The following is a 20,699-nucleotide window of genomic DNA, read 5'->3' as shown; positions in this document are numbered from 1 at the left end:
TACATGAATCATTTGTGACATTATTTTGATTTTGTTAGATCAATATTAAGATGAAACTCCTTACGTTAAAAGATCTATATTTTTGTTGCCTAGAATAGATGTTTACGAAGATAACACATGCATGAAAAATTAATTATTATTAAATAAAATTACAAAGAAATTAAGTATATGCAGTATATTTTTGTTTGCCATTCCATTTTGTAAGCCCCAAATAATAAGATGAATACGTATCTTTTCATTCTTAAAATTCTAACAAAGCAAAATAATTACTCTTTTAATCTATTGTCTTTAATTTATATCCTACCTAACTAAATATTAGGTTTAGTATAAAAATTGGCATTGTATGTATTGTTATTACATTTTACAATCTACTCTACTGCACCATAACCATTATCAAGTTTCATTATGTCTACATATGAAAATTCACTTTACATGAGAGATGAAATCATTTTTTATATTTATGTTAAGATTATGCCTCACTAACAAAAAAAAGGTGTAGAATTTTTTACTATTTATTTATTTACTTAAAGAAACTTGGAGAATATTCAAACTAAAAAAAAAAAAGAAAGTCCAAAAACATATGTTTACAATTTTAAATTGAAAAAACAAAGGCAAGAAACGGACCTAATGAATTTTTCTTTCAAAGCATAAAGTGTACAAAATCTGTATTTGAATAACCCAAATTTAATACATGCAATTTTCTTAATTCCATAATCATTTTTGTAGAAGTAATCAAGGTGTTCATGCAGGTGCTCCCAATTAAGCTATCATGTTTTCTGAGTCAGAAAATGCAAAATATTTAAGCATGAATTTCCCGCATCAAAAAATATTAAAAAATATTTTAAGGATGAGAAACGTATATTTTAAATAATTTGATAAAATCTAACTAAAGAATATATTGCATACTGAAAATGAAATAAACAGAATATATTTAATACAACTTATCTCTTTGTATTTATTTTTATCAAAAATGAAATGGACAAAATAATAACAGAAAATATTACTTGCTCGAATTCAAGTTAAAAAATAGATTAACATGTAATACCACTATCATTCATCTACATATGAAAAAGTAAAATTGTTAAAACAAAAAATAAATCTAAAAATGTAGAATATGAAGAATTCAGTAAATAAATCCATGAATAAATCTAACGATCAATAATAAAAAAAAAACTTGACATTATACATAATTGTAGAAGTATATATAGGAAAAGTTACGTAGTAGAACTTCATTCCAATTTGAATTTCATTTAAATTTAAATTCAAAAAACTAAAAAAACTAACTGATTAGGATATTGATTGGGATAAATATAAATTTTAAAACATAGAGGAGCTAAATCTTATAATTGCTATATAAAAGGAGAATTCACAATCAACAACTAATTTTTAATTTAAATTTAATAATAATCTTTACGAATGGGACAATTGGAGAAAGTTTTATTATATTTAAAATTAAATTAAATTAAATCATTAATTTATAATAATATTTATAAGATTTTGCTCTTCTATTTTTTAAAATTTATATTTATCCCAATCAGTATCCTACAGTTGCTACAACTATTACTATTTAATTATTATTATTATTATTATTATTATTATTATTATTATTATTAACATATTTTTATCTTTTATTTAATATTTAAATAAATTATATTTAAATAATTTTATAACATTGATTTGAATGTTTAAAAAGATAAATACATGAAAGAGTAAAAATCCATTTAGAACCCTTAAAGCTTTAACTATGAGTTTCTATTTTTAAGGTAATGAAAATATTTTTTTTTTCTAATAATGGATAATATATTTTAAAATTTAAATATTTCTAATCTTTTAACTCATTATTAATGTAGAAGATATAGATATAGATATACAAGATATGAAATATACATGGAATAAATACATCTAATATTATCTTTTAAAAAAAATTATTTTATGTTTAAGAAAATATTGTATCTCCAATTGAAATTAAAAAAAAATAAAATTGATAGAATAGAGAACATCTTATATGATTGGTTAAACAACAATAAGATTTTCAATATTTAATTTTATTTTATGATTATTTTTAATTTAAAATTACCAATCTCTTAATTATCTTCTAGTAGTTTACCTTTTTTTCACGTTTTTTTTGAAAAAAATTTTCTTTTCTTTTCTTTTCTATCTTTCTTTTTTTCTTTTGTTTTTTTTGCTAATTTTTTTTATAAAAATTAATTGTCAACTTAAATATATAAAGGTATTTCAAGTAGATATATATGTTGAATTTAATTATTAAATTCTAATTTATATTTTAAACTTTAAAATAATTGCAAGTAAGATAAGCTTTAGATATACACCACAAATATATATTATTTTTATTTATTAATAATAATAATAATAACAATAATATATTTATCATTATATTTGATACATATAAGTTTATGAAATATAAGAGTTTATTTAGAACTCTTTCACTGTGTGATTCTATTTTAAACTAATTAATAATTTTTGTAAAGAATAATGTTATTTCAAATTCAATTAACTATAAAAATCTTATTACACTACTATTAAACTTGTTCTAAAAACTGAAACGTGGCTTCTTAGCATCTTGCCACTTGACTTCTCCTAATGCTTCATCCTCTGCTCTGTAATATATAGTATAGATATGCACTATTTTTTTTAGAAGGAATATATCTGGTTTAAATTATAAAGTTGAGGGGTATGTCTGTCCTTTTCCCCTAAATTTAAAAGGTTAAGAAGATTAGCATTATTAGCAAACTAGGTAGCACAAATTCAAAACGGTAGGCCAACTACATTAAAGCTGGAATTTAATTTTTGGGTAGTTATTCAATGTATACTTTCATTTCAAACATCCAAAAGCTTTGAGATCCAAACGAATTAAAAGTCACACGACAGACAAGTAGCACTTGTTAATAAATTAATTAGTTTCAATCCCCAATTAATACTAATTACTTTAAGAATGGATACAATTTATTCCATTTTATAAAACCGTATTTCATTCATTTTAATTTATTTGTCTTTTTTTTTTTTTAGTCTACTTAAAAAACATTTTTATTTTCTTTTTGCCAACTCTTTAATTCAAATTTTCCACATAATATATTTAAGATCACAATAACTAAAGAATATTTTGATACATTCTACATATCCTCAATTTAATGCCATAAGATTCAAAAGATTTTTCTCTCTCTTAACTTCGTGCTAAGTGAAATCCATACAAACAAATTAACACTGGTGGAATATTATTTCATATTTCATTACGTTGCCATTTGCCAAGATAATAATCGTGTATAATAGCTCTGCATGTGGAAGACGTCGATATCTCTAAGTCAACCCTTGGATTAGGTTATTGACTTTCAAGAAATTAATATCATAGTTATAGTTAATTAAGTTGCAGAAATGTTGTTATTAGTTGTTAGGTACTTAGGTGTCTTTTATTGTTAGGAAGGAAGTTACAAGCCTAATTCATCGTTATTTATTTTAAAATTTGAAATGGTGAAAGTGAAATTTTATATATAAATTCTACCTAGTATGATTTCAGAAGATAGGTGATTCAATTCATGATAATGTGCAACGATCTTATGGCAAAAGCATCGATCAAGCCATGATGCCGGGCGGAATTGGCATGTAATGGAGATGCATATAAAATGATTCGAACACTACATGAAGTCTGAAATGAGCATGTTCATATATATTAAGGCGATCATTCAAATCTAATAAGTTTGGTTTGACCCTTAAATTCATTCATTAAATAGAAAATAATTATTTTCTAAATCAATAAATTAAAACAAATGAGTTAGTGGTAGAGTTTCAATCTAATAAGATTGACATATTTGTGTTTAGGTTTGACAAAACCTCGTAGTTAAGTGTAACAGAGTAGAGAGACGAGCTGTCCTATCATCTCCAAATTTTGAAGGCTAAGATTTACCAAAAAGTTGGCTCCAAATGAATTTCTCCATCATGAAAAAAAGAAAAGAAAAGAGGGCAATGAGTTTGCACATTGAAATTTAGAGTTTAAATTTTATGCGTTGTTAGTACACAAAATATTTTACACAGTCAAATAAACTTGATCTAATCTTTACGGTGCATAAAACTTCAATTCTAAAATTTATCTTTTGCAAAGTAGAATCTTGAAAACATAGCAAGTATCAAATCATCAACGTAATTCATGCTGCAGCAAAGCAGAACTGATAGCTAGCCTGAAATTAACTGGTTAAAAAAAGACATGCAGAAAATCAGAAATTAAAGAAGAGTATCTTTTGCGTTTTTGTATGTGGGACAAAGATAATAATCTCGGGATAAATTTGAGAGTAACTCTATTTCTTGTTTGGTGGCTTGAGAACTAGATAATTGAGAAATTATTTTTCCAACCATTTACGCTGAAATGGTAAGATTAAAGGCGGGATAAAATAATCCATGATGTTCTTGTTTATCTCATTTCACGTACAAAACGATCCAACCATATATTAATTAGTGATATAGTGGGTAATAACTTACGGCTCGTTCGGTAGCTAGTTAAAGTTATATATAGATATTAATAATGTAAGAATTATTTATGAGAGAATTGATGTATTATACATTAAATAACTTACCTCCTGATCAATTATCAAACAAAATATTAGTTGTAACAAACAAAAATTCTTCAATATATTAATACGAATGGAAATACGACTACAACTTTAATTAGAATCTTAATTGCAACACTCAAAATATTGAAATTACAAGTAACTAAAGAACAAAGATAAGAATAAGAATGTGATTGAGAAGTATAGACTCTAATGAAAGGGATGAGAGGACTAGACATTTTCGTCAACAATACGTACAATCCTATTTTTTATCTTTAATCGCAATTTATCAATCCGGATCCCAAACATAAACACTTAATCCAATATTGAGATGCTTTGTCGATACCGATTCAAGCCCATTCATAACATTAGTTATGCAATATTTAATACCTGCATAACTCACCTCTAAATCAGCTATCAAACAACCTCTTATAGAGTGAGTACTCTTGTAGCTTGGATTTTAGAACAAATGTTTGCATTAGTAAATAGTAGTAATGCAGACTTGTTATTGAAACATCTAAATTTAAAGTTGATGTGCTATATACTACCATACTAACTAGATGAGCACATTAAATTGTTACACTGAAGTAAACAATTAAACTCTCCAGTAAAATGAGTCATAATTCATCAAGTGGAAGTTCTGAAGGAAAATGGAGGCCTCCCTTTTTGTCTTTTTAAGCCCCATAACTTTGTAACCTCCCAATATCACAACTTGATTCTCTAAAGTTGTTTTCATACCTTTCATATTTAAATGCTAGTACTAGGATCTCTACTAGTGGCCTGATAGAGTTGAGTTAGAAATAACATATGTACTCACTCTGTATCTTGTTGTGTGACATAATTTGAATTTTAACTGTGAAATTTTTTTCATATATTTTTAAAATAATTTGTATTGTCAATTATTGTAACTTATAATATGCTTTATGTAGTTTTCAAATATATGATTTATTTTAAAAAACTTGAGATTTCATGTCAATAAAGAGTATTAGATGGAGTTTGACAATACAATTACATTATTTTTTTTTCTCTTTAAGTCTTTCTCAATTATTTCTTTAATTTTAAAGTTAAAAACCAATAAAATTAATTAATCTCAATATCACTAATATCAGTATTATTAATACATTCGTTTCAATGTTGGCACTCCGCAACAGAAAATATGCCCTTATAATGAACACTAGTAGTTTCTAGTGAGGGGGGGAAGAAATTAATTATTGCGTAGACCATAATTATTGTGTAAAAATAGGGAATGTTCCATCTTTGGTTGATCATAAAGAAAGGAGGAAATATGTTTTTTTTTTTTTTAATTATTAATTATTGTACAAATGGAGAAGGAGAAAAAAGTGAAACGAGAATATAAAGGATTCTCCCAAAATGAGTGTAAAGTTTATAGCACCATACCAGAAAAGGGAACTAATACGCAATAGCCCTTTAAGGGCCAATGGCTGAATACATACACTCCACCTGCTTGCCCTACGTTTTGTTTGTCTCGTTTCAGTTTATGTGACATAATTTTTTTTAATTTATTTTAAAACGTATATCATTCTATTATAACTGAATATAATTAGCTTTAAAATTCTCATTTTATGCTTAGTGAAATGATTTATAATCACATAAATTGTTAAAAAATGTTTTAAATGACAAACTTTAAAAGTTTTCCTTTTTTTTAAAAAAAAATAAATAAAAATCATGATAGGTCAAACATCACCACATAAATTGAGATAGATACAGTATTACTTCTTAGTAGCTGTCAATATATATCTGAAACTGAAAGGGACGTCTTGGAATAGCTGATAAAGTTTCTGCCATATGATCAGAAAATAACTTCAGATATAAATATAAGATAAGACGTTATATAATAAACTCTTATAATTTGACTCTTCTTTAAACTCAGAGAGAACGAGAACCTTAGTGCATTGAATTTCGTTTATCTCTTATATGGGATGCAACAAATATACAATGAGTTATGGCTGGCACATAGCTAACCACTTTGCCAATGCAAATAAATGATTAATAGTTTTAGCCTCATTTCCGTTGGAAAAAGGGCAAAAAACAGAGTCACATGGGTCATTGACGACCTTTTCCTATGCAATAATGAAAACTTTTTTCATGTTCCATTTTTATCCAATTGCAGACTCTATATATCTGTGGTTAATATTTTGCTATGCAGAAAAATTCTCTTTATGGGAACTTTATTTACTTACGTAAAGTAAATAACAATTCAAGTAAAGTATATTCTAGTAGTAAAAATATGTATTATAGCAATATTACTTGAATTAGGATAGTATGTAGTAGATGTACTTTGCGTTTGAGTAAAGCTAACAATTCTACGTTGTGCCTCTGTATTATAATAAAAGTTAGTTGGTGGACAATGATAGTGTTAAAGAGTATAAACTATTTCTTGCAGCAAATAAGTTATTTATTTGTAAAATTAGTATTGGAAAAACAGAAAACATATGGTACAATAAAAAGACAAAAAAGTATTTGAGCTGAGTTCATAATTTTCTTGTGTGTTTTTAAATTTTTTCAACTCTCTCATAATTGTCTAAGGTATTTGGATTGATTCCTAATAATGAAAAAATGATTACGTAATAGAGACAAAATAAGTTACAAAATTCGACGAATTCTACATAAATCACACACAAAAGTTACTTTTGTTTTGAAAGTAAAAGAAAAGGGAAGAAGAAGACAAATTTTCAATGTATAAAATTTGAGACAAAATCTTTAAATTCATAGATAATAAAAGAATAAGATAAAGTGTAATTCAAAATATGTCTTTGCTCATTTTTTGTTAACGCCTTAAATCCAACAATCATAAAATCTCTAATAATTTTAAGAATATTTACTTGGAGATACTATATTTTTTTAAGTAATCTGATAATGTAAAAAATAATAATAAAAAAAGCTTTTTTGGATTATATAGCTTAAATTCATTATCAAGTAATTAAAGCAATCAGTTAAAAGAGTCGTGAAGGAATCTATTTTCCTTGAAAAGAAACAAAACTAACTCCAAATTCGAATTTGGTTTATATTAGTACGTATAAGATAATATAGACTCTTCAATTTTTTCGTCGTTAATGATAGTTCCAAAAAAGAGACCCCCAAATATACGACTACGAAACTAATTAATAAGCATGCACCCAAAATCCACACTAAAATAATTAAAGCTTGAAAAATGAACAACGTAACACAAATGCAGCATCCATCCATGCTATTCCCCCATTTCTCCATCGTCATCATACTCTTACTATCTACTTTTTAAATCATGTCTTTGTAAATTTTCATCCAAATCATGACTCGAGGAAAATAGAGTCATAGAAAATCGAGTAACAACACTATTAGTTAGTTATCTGAATTTTCACCGTATTGATGAGAGCTTGATTCGATCTCCACTTTGTAATTCTCATATCTCCTTTCCTTGCCTCCAATTTTTGTAAAAGAGTTTGGACATGGACAAATTTAAATTTTTTTTTTCATTGAACTCAAAATGGATGTGTTTCTAGTACGTAGTTGTAACCAAAAATTATAAGTTAAGGTTGGATGTGTTTCAAAGAGACTTTAATAGTTCAAATTTTTAATTTTCAATTTTCACCTTCAAAATTTATAAATTCAGTGGTAGTCATAAAATTGGCCTAAAATCTGAGTTAGACAGTTGGGGTGATGGGGTTGTGCATTGAATAGAGTTAAAAACGTCTTTGGTTTCACTGTTAAATCAGATAGTAAAAGCTACTCCCACTAAAAGCCTCCATGAAAATAGTGCCTAAACTGCTAAGTTCTATAGTTAAATAATATCTTCAAGTACACTTCTCAAAACAAACCTCGTCCTCCTCCCCTTGTGAAGGATTTTCATTTTTCAACCACCTTCCCAACGACGACAACAACAATAATAATAATAATATATCCTATTCAATCTACTAGGTGAAGTTTAGACGATGGTGAAGTCAAAAATTTAACGAATGATATGATGTATACATTTTTTGCTAAAATTATATGAAGAGTGTCAAAATTTAACATACACTCATAATAACTTAATATTTAGGTTGATACATAACATAAGTGTCCGATAAAAAATGTGCACCATACCATTCTGCGTCTTAGAGGACTCCGTCCATAAATTTAGAAAGAATAGAATACAAATAAATCTATTTTTATATTGAGAGGTAAAAAGTCTATTTTTTGAGAGACTTTCTTAGGTCAAGAAAAGTTCAACCACCTTCTCCATTCTCTTAAAAACACCATCATGGAGTATATAAAATCACAGATGATAATGCTCACTACCTGTTTGTATAAATTCCACACAGAAAGGCTGTATGGTATTCTCATCACTGATATACTACTTTTATTTTTTGGAACTTTCAAGAAAATCATCCTCCCTTATTATGTGGCGAATCCGAAGCTTTTTATAAACAGAATTTAAAATATAAAAAATGAACACACCAAAAGATAAATCAAAATAAAAATAAAAAATACTTCTATGTATAAATAATAGAGATTACATTAAATAAAGCCACTCAAACCTACACCCATCCCTACTCTTTGGTGCTGGGTAATTCAATCACTATATTTGTCTGCAAAGTTTTGCCAACTCAGTATTTCAATTCTTCACTAAAACAAAATCCATAATCCCCCACAAAAGCCCCATCTTATTAGAAGAAAACACACACACACTCACATACATTTTTTTTTCTCTCTCTAGTTTCTATGAGTAACCCACCCACCCCTTTTCTACCCCCACCCACTCTCATCCACCTAGTAGTAAAGGGAGACTGGTATCTCTATAAAAAGCCCTAAAGCTCCTCCTTTTCAACGCTTTTCCCACCAGATCTCTTCGACTGACTCCCTTGGAGATGCGTGCTTGTTGAGAGAAGCCATTTTTACCATCTACTCTTTCTCGGTCCTCTCTCTCTGCAAATGCATTTGCAGTCTTAATCTGTATATATCTTGCATCGACACACACACACTCATAAAAGTACACGCATATATATGGCAAGTGGGTGACACCAACACCCATTTGTTGTATTCCATTCTTTTTTATAAAAGTTTCGATTTTTATTGTGCAGCGCTTACTAAAGAAACTTCCTATTTTCTCTCTCTTTTTTTTTGGTTTTATAGCAGAGAGAGAAGCGGTTTCATCATCAATGGAGAATGGTAGTAATGGGTTGTTCACGGAAGAAGAGTTGCGCGAGATAAGTGGGGTGAAGAAAGAAGATGATTACGTGGAAGTGATGTGTGGGTGCACTAGTCACCGATATGGTGATGCTGTTGCTAGACTTAGGGTTTTCTCTTCTGGTGAACTTGAAATCACCTGTGATTGTACCCCTGGCTGCACTGAAGGTTACCTTACAGATATATTCCTCTCTTTATATCAAATGGGTTTGCTTCTATTGCATGTTATGACCCATTTTTTGGTTTTCTGTATGGCATTTTATGTGTATGTAATTTTAGCTTTCTTTGGTATTTTGTGTGTCTGATAAGCATGTCAACCTCCCAAGGTAAGGTTAAGGTCTGCATACACACTATACATTGCGTGTTGATATGTGATAATGTTCTTTGGATGCAGGTTTAAGTTGTTAAAGGTCTGGCCTTTTGATGCAGAGATCTGTTAATTTCTTGTGTCTTGATGATGGTTCTCTCTTTTGATGGATATCAACTTATGATGATGCCATATTGGCTATAAACAACTCATTGGTTCTACCGTTTCTGTAACTTTGTCCTAGTGACCATAGCAACTTTCTGAAAACTATCTACTCCAGCTTAATTTATTAATGTTTATCGTGGGGCTTGTGCAGGGACCAATGCACTATTTTGGTTGATAATTTGGCTGTAATATCAGATAATGTGCTATAGCATGATGATTTTCGGGGCGCACATCTTAAATAAAGAAATCTTATACTATCACTCAGCAGATTCTCTCGACAGCATTTGTTGTCAGAGGATATCTCTCTTTTTTATCACTCACTATGTGTGTATCTTTTTTCTTTATTTCAATCATAAGCCACAAAGAATAGGTTATGTACTTGATAAATAACATTACACGGGAGGGATTATCTGATAAAGTACATTGAGTCCTACGCTTGTACTTGTGCTGCTACTCAAAATGAGTTGTTTTCTCTGTCTGGAATCTAGATACTAAGCTTCTTATTTGTTATACTTCTTGTATGTGCTATACATACAAATGAATAAAAATTAGAGGAGAGTTAATTGAATGTGGTATGTTGAATTTTGTGCATAACAATATTTCATAGCCTTGTTGTGCACTGTCCTTCTGTTAAGATTGATGTCTTGTGAACAGACAAGCTTACTCCAGCTGCATTTGAGAAGCATTCTGGGAGAGAAACTGCTAGGAAATGGAAGAATAATATATGGATCATTGTCAATGGTGATAAAGTTCCTGTAGTAAAGACTCCACTGCTAAAATATTATAACCAGACTTCAAAGCATGCTAATGGATCAAATAAAACTCAAAATGGAAGAGCTTGTCATCGTGATGAGTTTCTAAAATGCATCGAGTGCGAGAAGGAACGCAGGTTCCGTCTCCGTTCAAAGGAAGAGTGCAGAATTTACCATGATGCTTTAGCGAATGTGCATTGGAAGTGCTCCTGTATTCCTTATGACAAGTATGTTCCTCTTATTCTAGTATGTTATTTCTGTTCTTCATTTCTCGATTCACCGTCCTCTTTTATAGACATGCTGCGGTTGATTTCTCCCAAAAGTTTTTTTTTAATCGATCAAAGTTACAAAATTTATATCTTGTCCACAGAATGGTGGAATGGAAAAATTGTTGGATTGTCTTGGAAGTCCTTAGTTTATTCTTGAGTGTTTTTACCTTCGAAAGATACGTACATGATTTGCTTTCCCACTACAATCATATGATGTCTTTTAGTCCAGCGTCATGAGAGACCAGGCTGCCTGTGTTTTATCAGTGTATCATATCCATTCATGTTCTGTTCCTCCCCACCCCAACACCTCACCCCAAATAAAATAAAACCTTCATACGATAATGGTGAAATCCCATCAAAAAGAGGAAAGTCTGTAAAATCTAGGTCAAATGAGCCTTTGATAACCTTTTATATCAAACAGAACTTAATTAGTGCAGGCAACTTTCATTTGTATGTCGGGGAGAAGGATTCAAAGAAATATTTGATCTTCATCCTAGCGAACCGTCACTATGACAGTACTTTATTATGATCTGCTGTTCCTGGTAGGACACCACGAAGAGCATATTATCATCATTCCTGTTAATGCCTTCATTCCTTTTCAAGTGTGAAACTAAGTATTGGTCTTGAATTTAGTGTTGTAATTGAGTGCCTGCAGCAGGGTATTCTCAGTTCAAAATGGACAGGAAAGCTCTTCTGGAAAAGCACTAAATTTCAAGTTAAACATAATGGAGTGCAGATCTTCTTCTCCTATAGTGGAAGTTAAAGAGATTTCCTTGTCCTTTATACCATTCTGTATATGCATACACGGAATATGTATCTGAATGCGAGTACTTTTTTCACCCTCTCAGACTATGCATTCATGTATGGCGGATACAAGTACTGTGAAGGTAAGGTGAAAGAACCTTATTTTAGGAAGTACAGTACATAATCTGAGAAGAAGTTCAGTACATTTTATCTCTTCCACCAAAATGTACACCTGAGGTTTGTTTTAGGATTTGTGGTGTCATATTTGTTTGTTAGGAGATGTTTAAGGGATATCTTACACTCACACCCCCAACCACTTTGGCACAATCAGAAAAGGGGAAAAAACTCTCGTGCTTATTCTGAGGTGGAGAGGGAGCTCATATGCCCTCGCTCCCACATCCATGTTTAGTGTCATAGTGGTTACGCTGATGGAGAAGTTGTGTCTGTCTCTCAGAGAATTCTGTTTTCTGGTCTACGCCCATTTCATCTCTGCTTATGGCCAGAACTTGCCTATCTCATTGAGAGGACCTTTTGTTTTGTTAGATTTTTGAAGTCAACTGACTTGCTCATGAGATAACTGTATACTGTGAGAATTGGAATTTAAAATGCCATCCTAGAATTGAGTCAGAGTATTAGCATTAAGAAATCTGGTCTTGATGCCCTTGTAATTGCATCTACTCCCTTGCACATGCCACCTACTTTGTTGGTTTGTATTTGTGAGTTCCCTTTCACTCTTTTGGATCTTAAATGTTGTAGTTCCAAGTGATGTAAGGCAGCTTGTTAATGCAAGTCCCATCATATTTAGGTGGAAGAATGCCAATTGCCAAATGATTTTAAGGTGCTGATGCATGTCCATCTTGTTAAGTAGTAATAAGCTTTCTTTGTTACTTTTTTATGCCATGTGAAAATCTATCCTTTTTGTATTTGTTGAACTAACTAAAGCATTCAATTTCAATGTTGTCAAAATGTGCTAATTTGTTTCTCTTTTTAGCCTGTCAAATGGGTGATGTCTTATAAAACTGACCTCCAAGATATCTTAGTCCTTGGAAATATATCTTGTGTTCTCGTGTTTTTTATGTATAAACTTAGTTGATAGCTGGCTTCTATGTATCAGAGTTTCATGTGAAGATGAAGAAGAACGAGCAAGCCGTAGGGTGTACAGGGGATGTTCTCGTTCTCCAACATGTAAAGGTTGCACCACCTGTGTTTGTTTTGGTTGCGAAATATGCCGATTTTCAGACTGCAGTTGCCAGACGTGCAGTGACTTCACAAGGAATGCAAAAGCCTGAATTATTCTATATTTTGTTTCCAATTAATTGGGTTATGTTTCCCCATCATTAATTTATCTGGAACCCCTGCCCTTCTGATGTTTCTGCTGACATGTCTAAGACCTTTTAAACCCAAATTAATCATTTTGCATTCATAATCAAAGGCTTCTTCTATTTATAATATATTGATGTATCTGCATGCATGCATGCATTCTACATAGGCTTGACTGTTTTCCTTCTGATTTTTTTGGACGTGGATACAAGTTTGAGTAAGAATTCATTGAAATAGCAGTAAATGGTATATCTGAACTCTTCAAGGGCAGTCTGATGCGGATCGGACCACAACGGTCTGTCATATGTAGCCTTATCTTGCATTTGTCGGAGGCTATTTACACGGCTTGGATGTTTGGTCCACCAATAAGTGTACATGTTACATTTGTGATCTTTACGGTGTGCTCCATTTGACATAGAATAAACCATATCTCTGCAAATAGTATTTCTAAAAGGGTGCCTCCCACTATTCTGATTTTCTTTTATGTTAATGCGTTACAAAGAGCACCCAATTTTGTTTGTTGTAAACCTCTTTATTAATGGAGGATGAATTTGCAAGACTCAATCAATCTTTTTCCAAGTATGCATAAAGTTTCGTCCTAGTCACTGAAACGGCAAAAGCTCAAAAGTTTGTAGTTCTTTTTTTGACAAACGAAGTGGAACGTTAGGGTGTTTTTGTTATAAAGTTTTTTCCATTTGCTCGTTCAAATACATTGTTATAAGAAAACAATTCTTTTAAAATGAGTAAAATGACTTTCATAATTGAAGTTGTTGGAGCAAAGCCCCGTGATTTAGCTATAATTTTACAAAACCATCATTAAAAAATAATGGCATGACTAAACGCTTTATGTGGCGACAGTGGTATTAGTGAGTCAAACTTGCAACGAATGACATAAATGTGTCATTTCAAATTATTCGATAGTATATTTGAGTATTTTTTCATTTTTATGTTAATGTTGTCGAAGGAATATATTTTCGCTTACTTTCAAACACTTGAAATAAATAAGAAACCTCTTGTTTTTTCAAGAGAATATTTTCTAAGCTGACATTTTGTTGTTGCCAAACACACCTTTCTGACTAAGAACCAAATACTTCGTTCATTTTTACTTGTCGTTGTTTCAGTTTTTGAGGTCACTCTGTATGAACTTTGACCAATATTTTAAGATGTATAATTTAATATTTTTAAATTAAAATTTAGATGGTCAAAGATTGTATGAAAAATGCTATAAGTTTTAATCATTCTCATATTAATATGATGAAAAAATACATTTAAAATGTTAGTCAAAGTTCATGCAGATTGACCGCAAAAAATAAAACAGTGACAAGTAAAAGTAAACGACGGGAGTACATATGCCAAAAGCTCTAAGAGAGATTTTAAAGGATGCATACAGTAAAACCTCTTTAAGTTAATACTCGATAAATTTAAAAACTCTCTAAGATAATATTTTTCTCAGGTCTGGACTTGGACAGTGAAAAAAAATATCGAATTCGATAAGATAATAAGATAATATATTTTTGAAAGATCCCTATATAAATATATGATTCCATTAATATTATAAATTAATAATTCTTTAAGATTACAAAAATATATAAGATAATTTAATGAAATATGATTATAATGCTTTTTGTTTTTGTTAAAATTTAAATTTAGTTGAAGCTTATCTCTAATTTTTCTTATTGCATCCAAAAGTTTCGGTGTTGTCTTCTCAAACGGCACCAAAGTTGTGAGGAATTCTAAACCTGATAAGGACTTCCATATGCGTAAATGGTTCTAAATGTATTGTATCAACTTCAACTTCATCATCGACAATGTTTTCTCCAATGGTATCCACAATTTCTTCTAAGTTCTAGACCGATCTAAACATGTATTATTTTCACCCAAATAATCCAACAAGTTATAGACATTCATTTTATTGCAATAACCGAGATCATTAATCATTACATCAAGTTCATGAACGTCGTTTTCACAAGTAAGTTCGTTCAAATTCTTTGAGGCTTCAACCCCCAAATTAATTCGATAAATATGATACATAAATTAATTAGATATAATATTTTGATGTAATTAAAATTAATCTTTATTAAATCTCAAAAATACTCTTTAAATTAATAATTGCTAATTTATCAATTAAATAATACTTATACAAATTAATAAGGGAAAAAACCGTAAATAACATTCCTTAGATAGAAAATTGCAAGTTATAGCAATACTTTCAACTTTGCAAGTTATAGCAAAAAATCATTTATAAAGAAAAAAAAAGTTTTTTTAATGATTAAAAATAAGAAAAAAACAATTTTAATACATGAAAAATATATTAATACCCATAAAACGGGGACTACAGTTATGGAAGATATCAATCATCCCTTAATCTTCTCTGAAACAGTTTTATTTCAAATTGATTAACATAAAAATGGTTCTATAAATAAATTACCTTATCTTCCTGATTGAATGAACTAAATAAACAAATTACATTCTCTAATCTCTCCTCTAATTCCTCATCATCTTCTTCTCTGTTTCTCTGTTTTTTTTTTATTAATGTTCATCAAGTATGCATAGAATTCACAGATTATAACAATTAGATAGCAAATTTTGGTATATCAACTTTTGTAATTGTGAATACTGAATGTGAGCATTTAGAAGATTCAGTTTTCAATTAGGAGTGCATAATTTTGTAACACACATACTGCAAATCATTAGCAAGCCATTGAATTTGGTTGACTAATTTGAGGGCTCTAGGATTGAAAAAAAAAGAAGGAAATTTTACTTAGAGATGCAAAATTAGGACCTTAATTATTCGATTTAAAGAAATAATAAAACTAGCAATAGTGTTTTAACAAAACATATATAAATACAGTAAACACACCAGTCACATACACAAAACATATAATTACCTGATCGCATATATACAGTAAAAATATAAGAATGATATTTACAGCACATATAATTATGTGGTTACATGCATTTTGCATGTGTATGTTATTGTATATTCATATCTAGTGATACATTGAATATACAAATAACATACATTCGGCATACAATTATTCCACCATCGGCAATGAAAGAGACGAATGTTTGTTTGACGTATGTTAAATGTATATCTTATGTATCACTATACATACAATATATAAGTGCATATGACATTCAATTGTGCATATCACTATATGTTTGTATATATGTCTTGTGCATGTTAATATATGTGAGAAATATTTCAAATAGGTATAAAGGTCAGAATATGTGTGTATGACATGTAATATATGTATGCATATATTTAGAATATAATTTGAAAGAATCAAAATGTTACTAATTGCATAATCGAAAATACAATATTCATGTCAAATGTTACTAATTGCATAATTGAAAAATGTATAATTTGATGTAGTTGATATCAAATTTAATACCATCTGATGCAACTTAGTTCATATCAATTTCATTCAACGATGTAAAATGTGAAACGAATGTTAAAATAGCATAACATTAAATAAATACTATGTAAATACAAAAACTAATCTTCGTTCATACCAACAATCTTAAGAAAACATACAGTAATAATCAAATAATTAAACATCAAAATACAATATCTATGTCTATGTATGCCTCCATACTTGTATTTTTTTGGTTTGAGTAATGGAATCTCATCCTTAAAATCGGAGTCTGATACTTGTTCACTAACCATATTCTTTCTCTTATAATTCATCTTATCTTGAGGAATAAAAACTTTTTTGTAGAGATTTTTTTCAATATGCACGTTCAAATTGAGCTTCTTTGATGGTTCATCAACATACGAAACTTCAATTTTATCGGACAGGTACTGATTTTGCTTCTTGTTGTAAGACCCACCTTCAATAATCTTTTTTTATACTTAGATAGAAGAGATGGAGTGAAACAACTTAAATTAAATGAACGCTACTATTCTCGATCATTCTAGGACTTCCATGGGAAGGAATAGAAGCAAATTTGAATTTAGACATGACAAATTTGGGGTTATGACTTATGAATATCTATCACAGTGAAGAATGTAAAATTTCAAATAGATCAATTTTGGATTTTTACGCGAAGAAGATGAATATCAGAGCCTCAATTTTTTTTCAAGAAAAATCTTGAGTGCGTTAATGGAGAACCGAGTTTTAATAAAATTTTGAAGGTTGAGTATGTGAATGGAGAAAAAGAAAAGTGCTTCTGAATTTTTTCTTTGGAGGATTAAAAAGTTTTTTGTGTCATAATCACTTCTTCTTTCAATAAAGTTATCTGATAAAAGTGTGCAATCTTTTAAATAAAATATAATATATATTTACCATAATTATCAATGCACAATTTAAGGGGAATATTGATTACATAATATGGATCTGATTTTAAATTATATATTAAAAAATGAATTTTTTAAATATAGTAAAAATAATAAATATTTTAATAAGTTGCTATAACTTGCAATGAAATTGCTATTAATGCAATTATCTAAAAGTGTTGTTAAAATTTGTAATTTTGAATCTAATAATACTATATGGGATAATTTTCTCAATTAATAATAGGGAAAAAGACATCACATGATCATTTTTAAAACAAATGGCCCAAGTTCGGGCCTATGGACATTTTATGTCTTGCCAGCCAAACCAATGTCATTGAATGGCCATTGGATCATTCGACCATATTTTGTATTTTTAGCCTTGGGCTATTCGGCCCTTTCCTAAAAGGCTGTTTCAATTTCTTTTTTAGGCTATGAATTTTTTAACTAAAAAATAGTCTGTTATTTTTTCGGTTGTTTAAAAAAAATAACTAAATATAATTATATAAAAATGACATAATTGTTATATAAAAGTGTACCTATATACGATATGTATATATAGAAATTGTATAGTTATATCAAATATGTATATGTATAAAATATAGATAAAAATATATTGAATGTGTATAGAAACTATATAGTTGTTGTATAAAATACATATATAGAACGTGTATAAAAATTATATAATTGTTGTATAAAATACGTATCTGAAATAATAATTGCAGCTAATGATTGTACAGAATGTTCATAAAAAATTATATAATTATTTTATAAAATGTGTATAGAAATTTTGTGTATATATATAGGGCGTATAGAAACTGTATCATTATTATATGAAATATGTATATTTATAAAATGTGTATAAAACATATATAATTATTGTATAAAACAAGTATCTAAATAAGTATCAATATGATATAGGGGTTGTATCAATATAGTATAAGGACTGTATCAATATAGTTATAGGGATTGTATTGATATAGTATAATGATTGTATTGATAGAGTATAGTATATGATATTTTTGGTGTATGATGTGTATAGTACAGAATGTGCATAAAAATTATATTATTATTGTATAAAAATATTTATTTCGCTATTGAATTATATTGTATATATGTAGATATGTATTGTATTGTTCCCAATAATACAATCAAAAAAATAATTTTCTTAAAAAACAAAGAGCTACAAAGAAAAGTCTAGCCTGGAACCCCAAAACATATTCAATTTCAAATGAAATTCAATTCCAATTGGAGTTGTTGTTGCTGTTTTCGTTAATAAGTAAAGGGATAAATTAAATTGGTGTTCATGGTTAATTGAAGAAGAAAGTCTGTTGTGGGTGTGTGTTTATGGTGATATTTACTGGAATTAAAAATTAATAAAAAGCAATCTTTTTTAAAGAAAAAGGTAGCAGTGGCTCAAAATAAAAAAGGAGTCAGCCGCCTACCATTAGCCAATAAATGGCTAGAATTTAAAATTTTGAAACACTGGCCATTGTCGTGTCATTTGTTTTGGCCGAATGGCCATTTGTGTCTTTTTTCCATAATAATATCTCATTGTCTTGATAATATTAATTTAGAGAGGTTTTACTGGCTCAATCACGTAAATTTTTTTTTTTTAATCCATATGAATTTCTCAAACACAAATCACCATCTGAAATTATTGTTGTCCTTTTCCCTTCAAACGCATGAGTAGATTCTAAGAAATCAATATATGTTGATGATAATTGAACTGAATAATGATGAATGATTAAATTATTCAAAGATTGGAATGACTATCATATTGAGAAATTTCGTTTAGTGACATTCAATCACATAATCCAAATTTAAAAAATGCAATTATTGAGCTTTCCTGCCTAGAAAAGGAGCGCCCCATATAGTTATAGGGATTGTATTGATATAATATAATGATTGTATTGATAGAGTATAGTATATGATATTTTTGGTCTATGATGTGTATAGTACAGATTGTGCATAAAAATTATATTATTATTGTATAAAAATATTTATTTCGCTATTGAATTATATTGTATATATGTAGATATGTATTGTATTGTTCCCAATAATACAATCAAAAAAATAATTTTCTTAAAAAACAAAGAGCTACAAAGAAAAGTCTAGCCTGGAACCCCAAAACATATTCAATTTCAAATGAAATTCAATTCCAATTGGAGTTGTTGTTGCTGTTTTCGTTAATAAGTAAAGGGATAAATTAAATTGGTGTTCATGGTTAATTGAAGAAGAAAGTCCGTTGTGTGTGTGTGTGTTTATGGTGATATTTACTGGAATTAAAAATTAATAGAAAGTAATTTTTTTTAAAGAAAAAGGTAGCAGTGGCTCAAAATAAAAAAGGAGTCAGCCGCCTACCATTAGCCCAATAAATGGCTAGAATTTAAAATTTTGAAACATTGGCCATCGTCGAGTCATTTGTTTTGGCCGAATGGCCATTTGTGTCTTTTTTCCAGAATAATATCTCATTGTCCTGATAATATTAATTTAGAGGTTTTACTGACTCAATCGCGTAAAATTTATTTTTTTTAATCCATATGAATTTCTCAAACACAAATCACCATCTGAAATTATTGTTGTCCTTTTCCCTTCAAACACATGAGTAGATTCTAAGAAATCAATATATGTTGATGATAATTGAACTGAATAATGATGAATGATTAAATTATTCAAAGATTGGAATGACTATCATATTGAGAAATTTTGTTTAGTGACATTCAATCACATAATCCTAATTTAAAAAATGCAATTATTGAGCTTTCCTGCCTCGGAAAGGAGCGCCCCTCCCCTCCCCCCAACTATCTTTTTCAACAACGAATTCTTAAAATTCAAAAGTCCTAGTTCATAGGTTGCTCTAAGTTATTTTGCACATGAATATATTATTGAAATTATGAAAATAAAAGTTACAAGTCAAATTAAAAGTAAATGAAGAAAATTGAATTACTATAAAACAATCAGTCCTATTAAGGACCATGAGTACAACAACAATAATAATATATCTAGTGTAATCCCACAAATAAATTATTAACCAAAAAGTACTAAAAATTAATAAGTATCATAAAATTTTAAACTTTTATGAAAATACACACGGTTTGTTTCGTTATTTGGGTTATTTTTAGCTTAAAATTAAAACCAAACCAA

The 20,699-nt window shown here is 29.0% G+C and overlaps 1 protein-coding gene across 6 annotated transcripts; it reads left to right on the top strand.

Moving 5' to 3' along the window:
• The first annotated feature begins 9,013 nt into the window (after positions 1–9,013).
• On the top strand, positions 9,014–13,407 carry LOC107855035 (protein ULTRAPETALA 1). Of its 6 annotated transcripts, none has more exons than XM_016700025.2 (4): positions 9,014–9,485; positions 9,669–9,887; positions 10,846–11,170; positions 13,071–13,407. In XM_016700025.2, the coding sequence occupies exons 2-4, from the start codon at positions 9,692–9,694 to the stop codon at positions 13,243–13,245; spliced, it is 696 nt and encodes a 231-aa protein (XP_016555511.1). In that variant the 5' UTR covers positions 9,014–9,485; positions 9,669–9,691; the 3' UTR covers positions 13,246–13,407. The 6 variants fall into 6 exon arrangements, with proteins under 6 accessions (XP_016555511.1, XP_016555509.1, XP_016555508.1 ...); XM_016700023.2 differs by having other exon boundaries at positions 9,666–9,887; XM_016700022.2 differs by having other exon boundaries at positions 9,014–9,522.
• The last annotated feature ends 7,292 nt before the right edge of the window (positions 13,408–20,699 follow it).

Source organism: Capsicum annuum, chromosome 7 (genome assembly GCF_002878395.1).
Source record: "Capsicum annuum cultivar UCD-10X-F1 chromosome 7, UCD10Xv1.1, whole genome shotgun sequence".
Lineage (NCBI taxonomy): Eukaryota > Viridiplantae > Streptophyta > Magnoliopsida > Solanales > Solanaceae > Capsicum > Capsicum annuum.
The sequence above is the reverse complement of the archived record's forward strand: the minus strand, read 5'-3'. Positions and strand labels throughout refer to the sequence as shown.

Coding starts and splice junctions, on each gene's coding strand:
- LOC107855035 (XM_016700025.2), top strand. CDS start 9,692: ATGGAGAATGGTAGTAATGGGTTGTTCACGGAAGAAGAGTTGCGCGAG. Junction 9,888..10,845: donor TACCCCTGGCTGCACTGAAG/GTTACCTTACAG, acceptor TCTTGTGAACAG/ACAAGCTTACTCCAGCTGCA. Junction 11,171..13,070: donor TCCTGTATTCCTTATGACAA/GTATGTTCCTCT, acceptor TCTATGTATCAG/AGTTTCATGTGAAGATGAAG.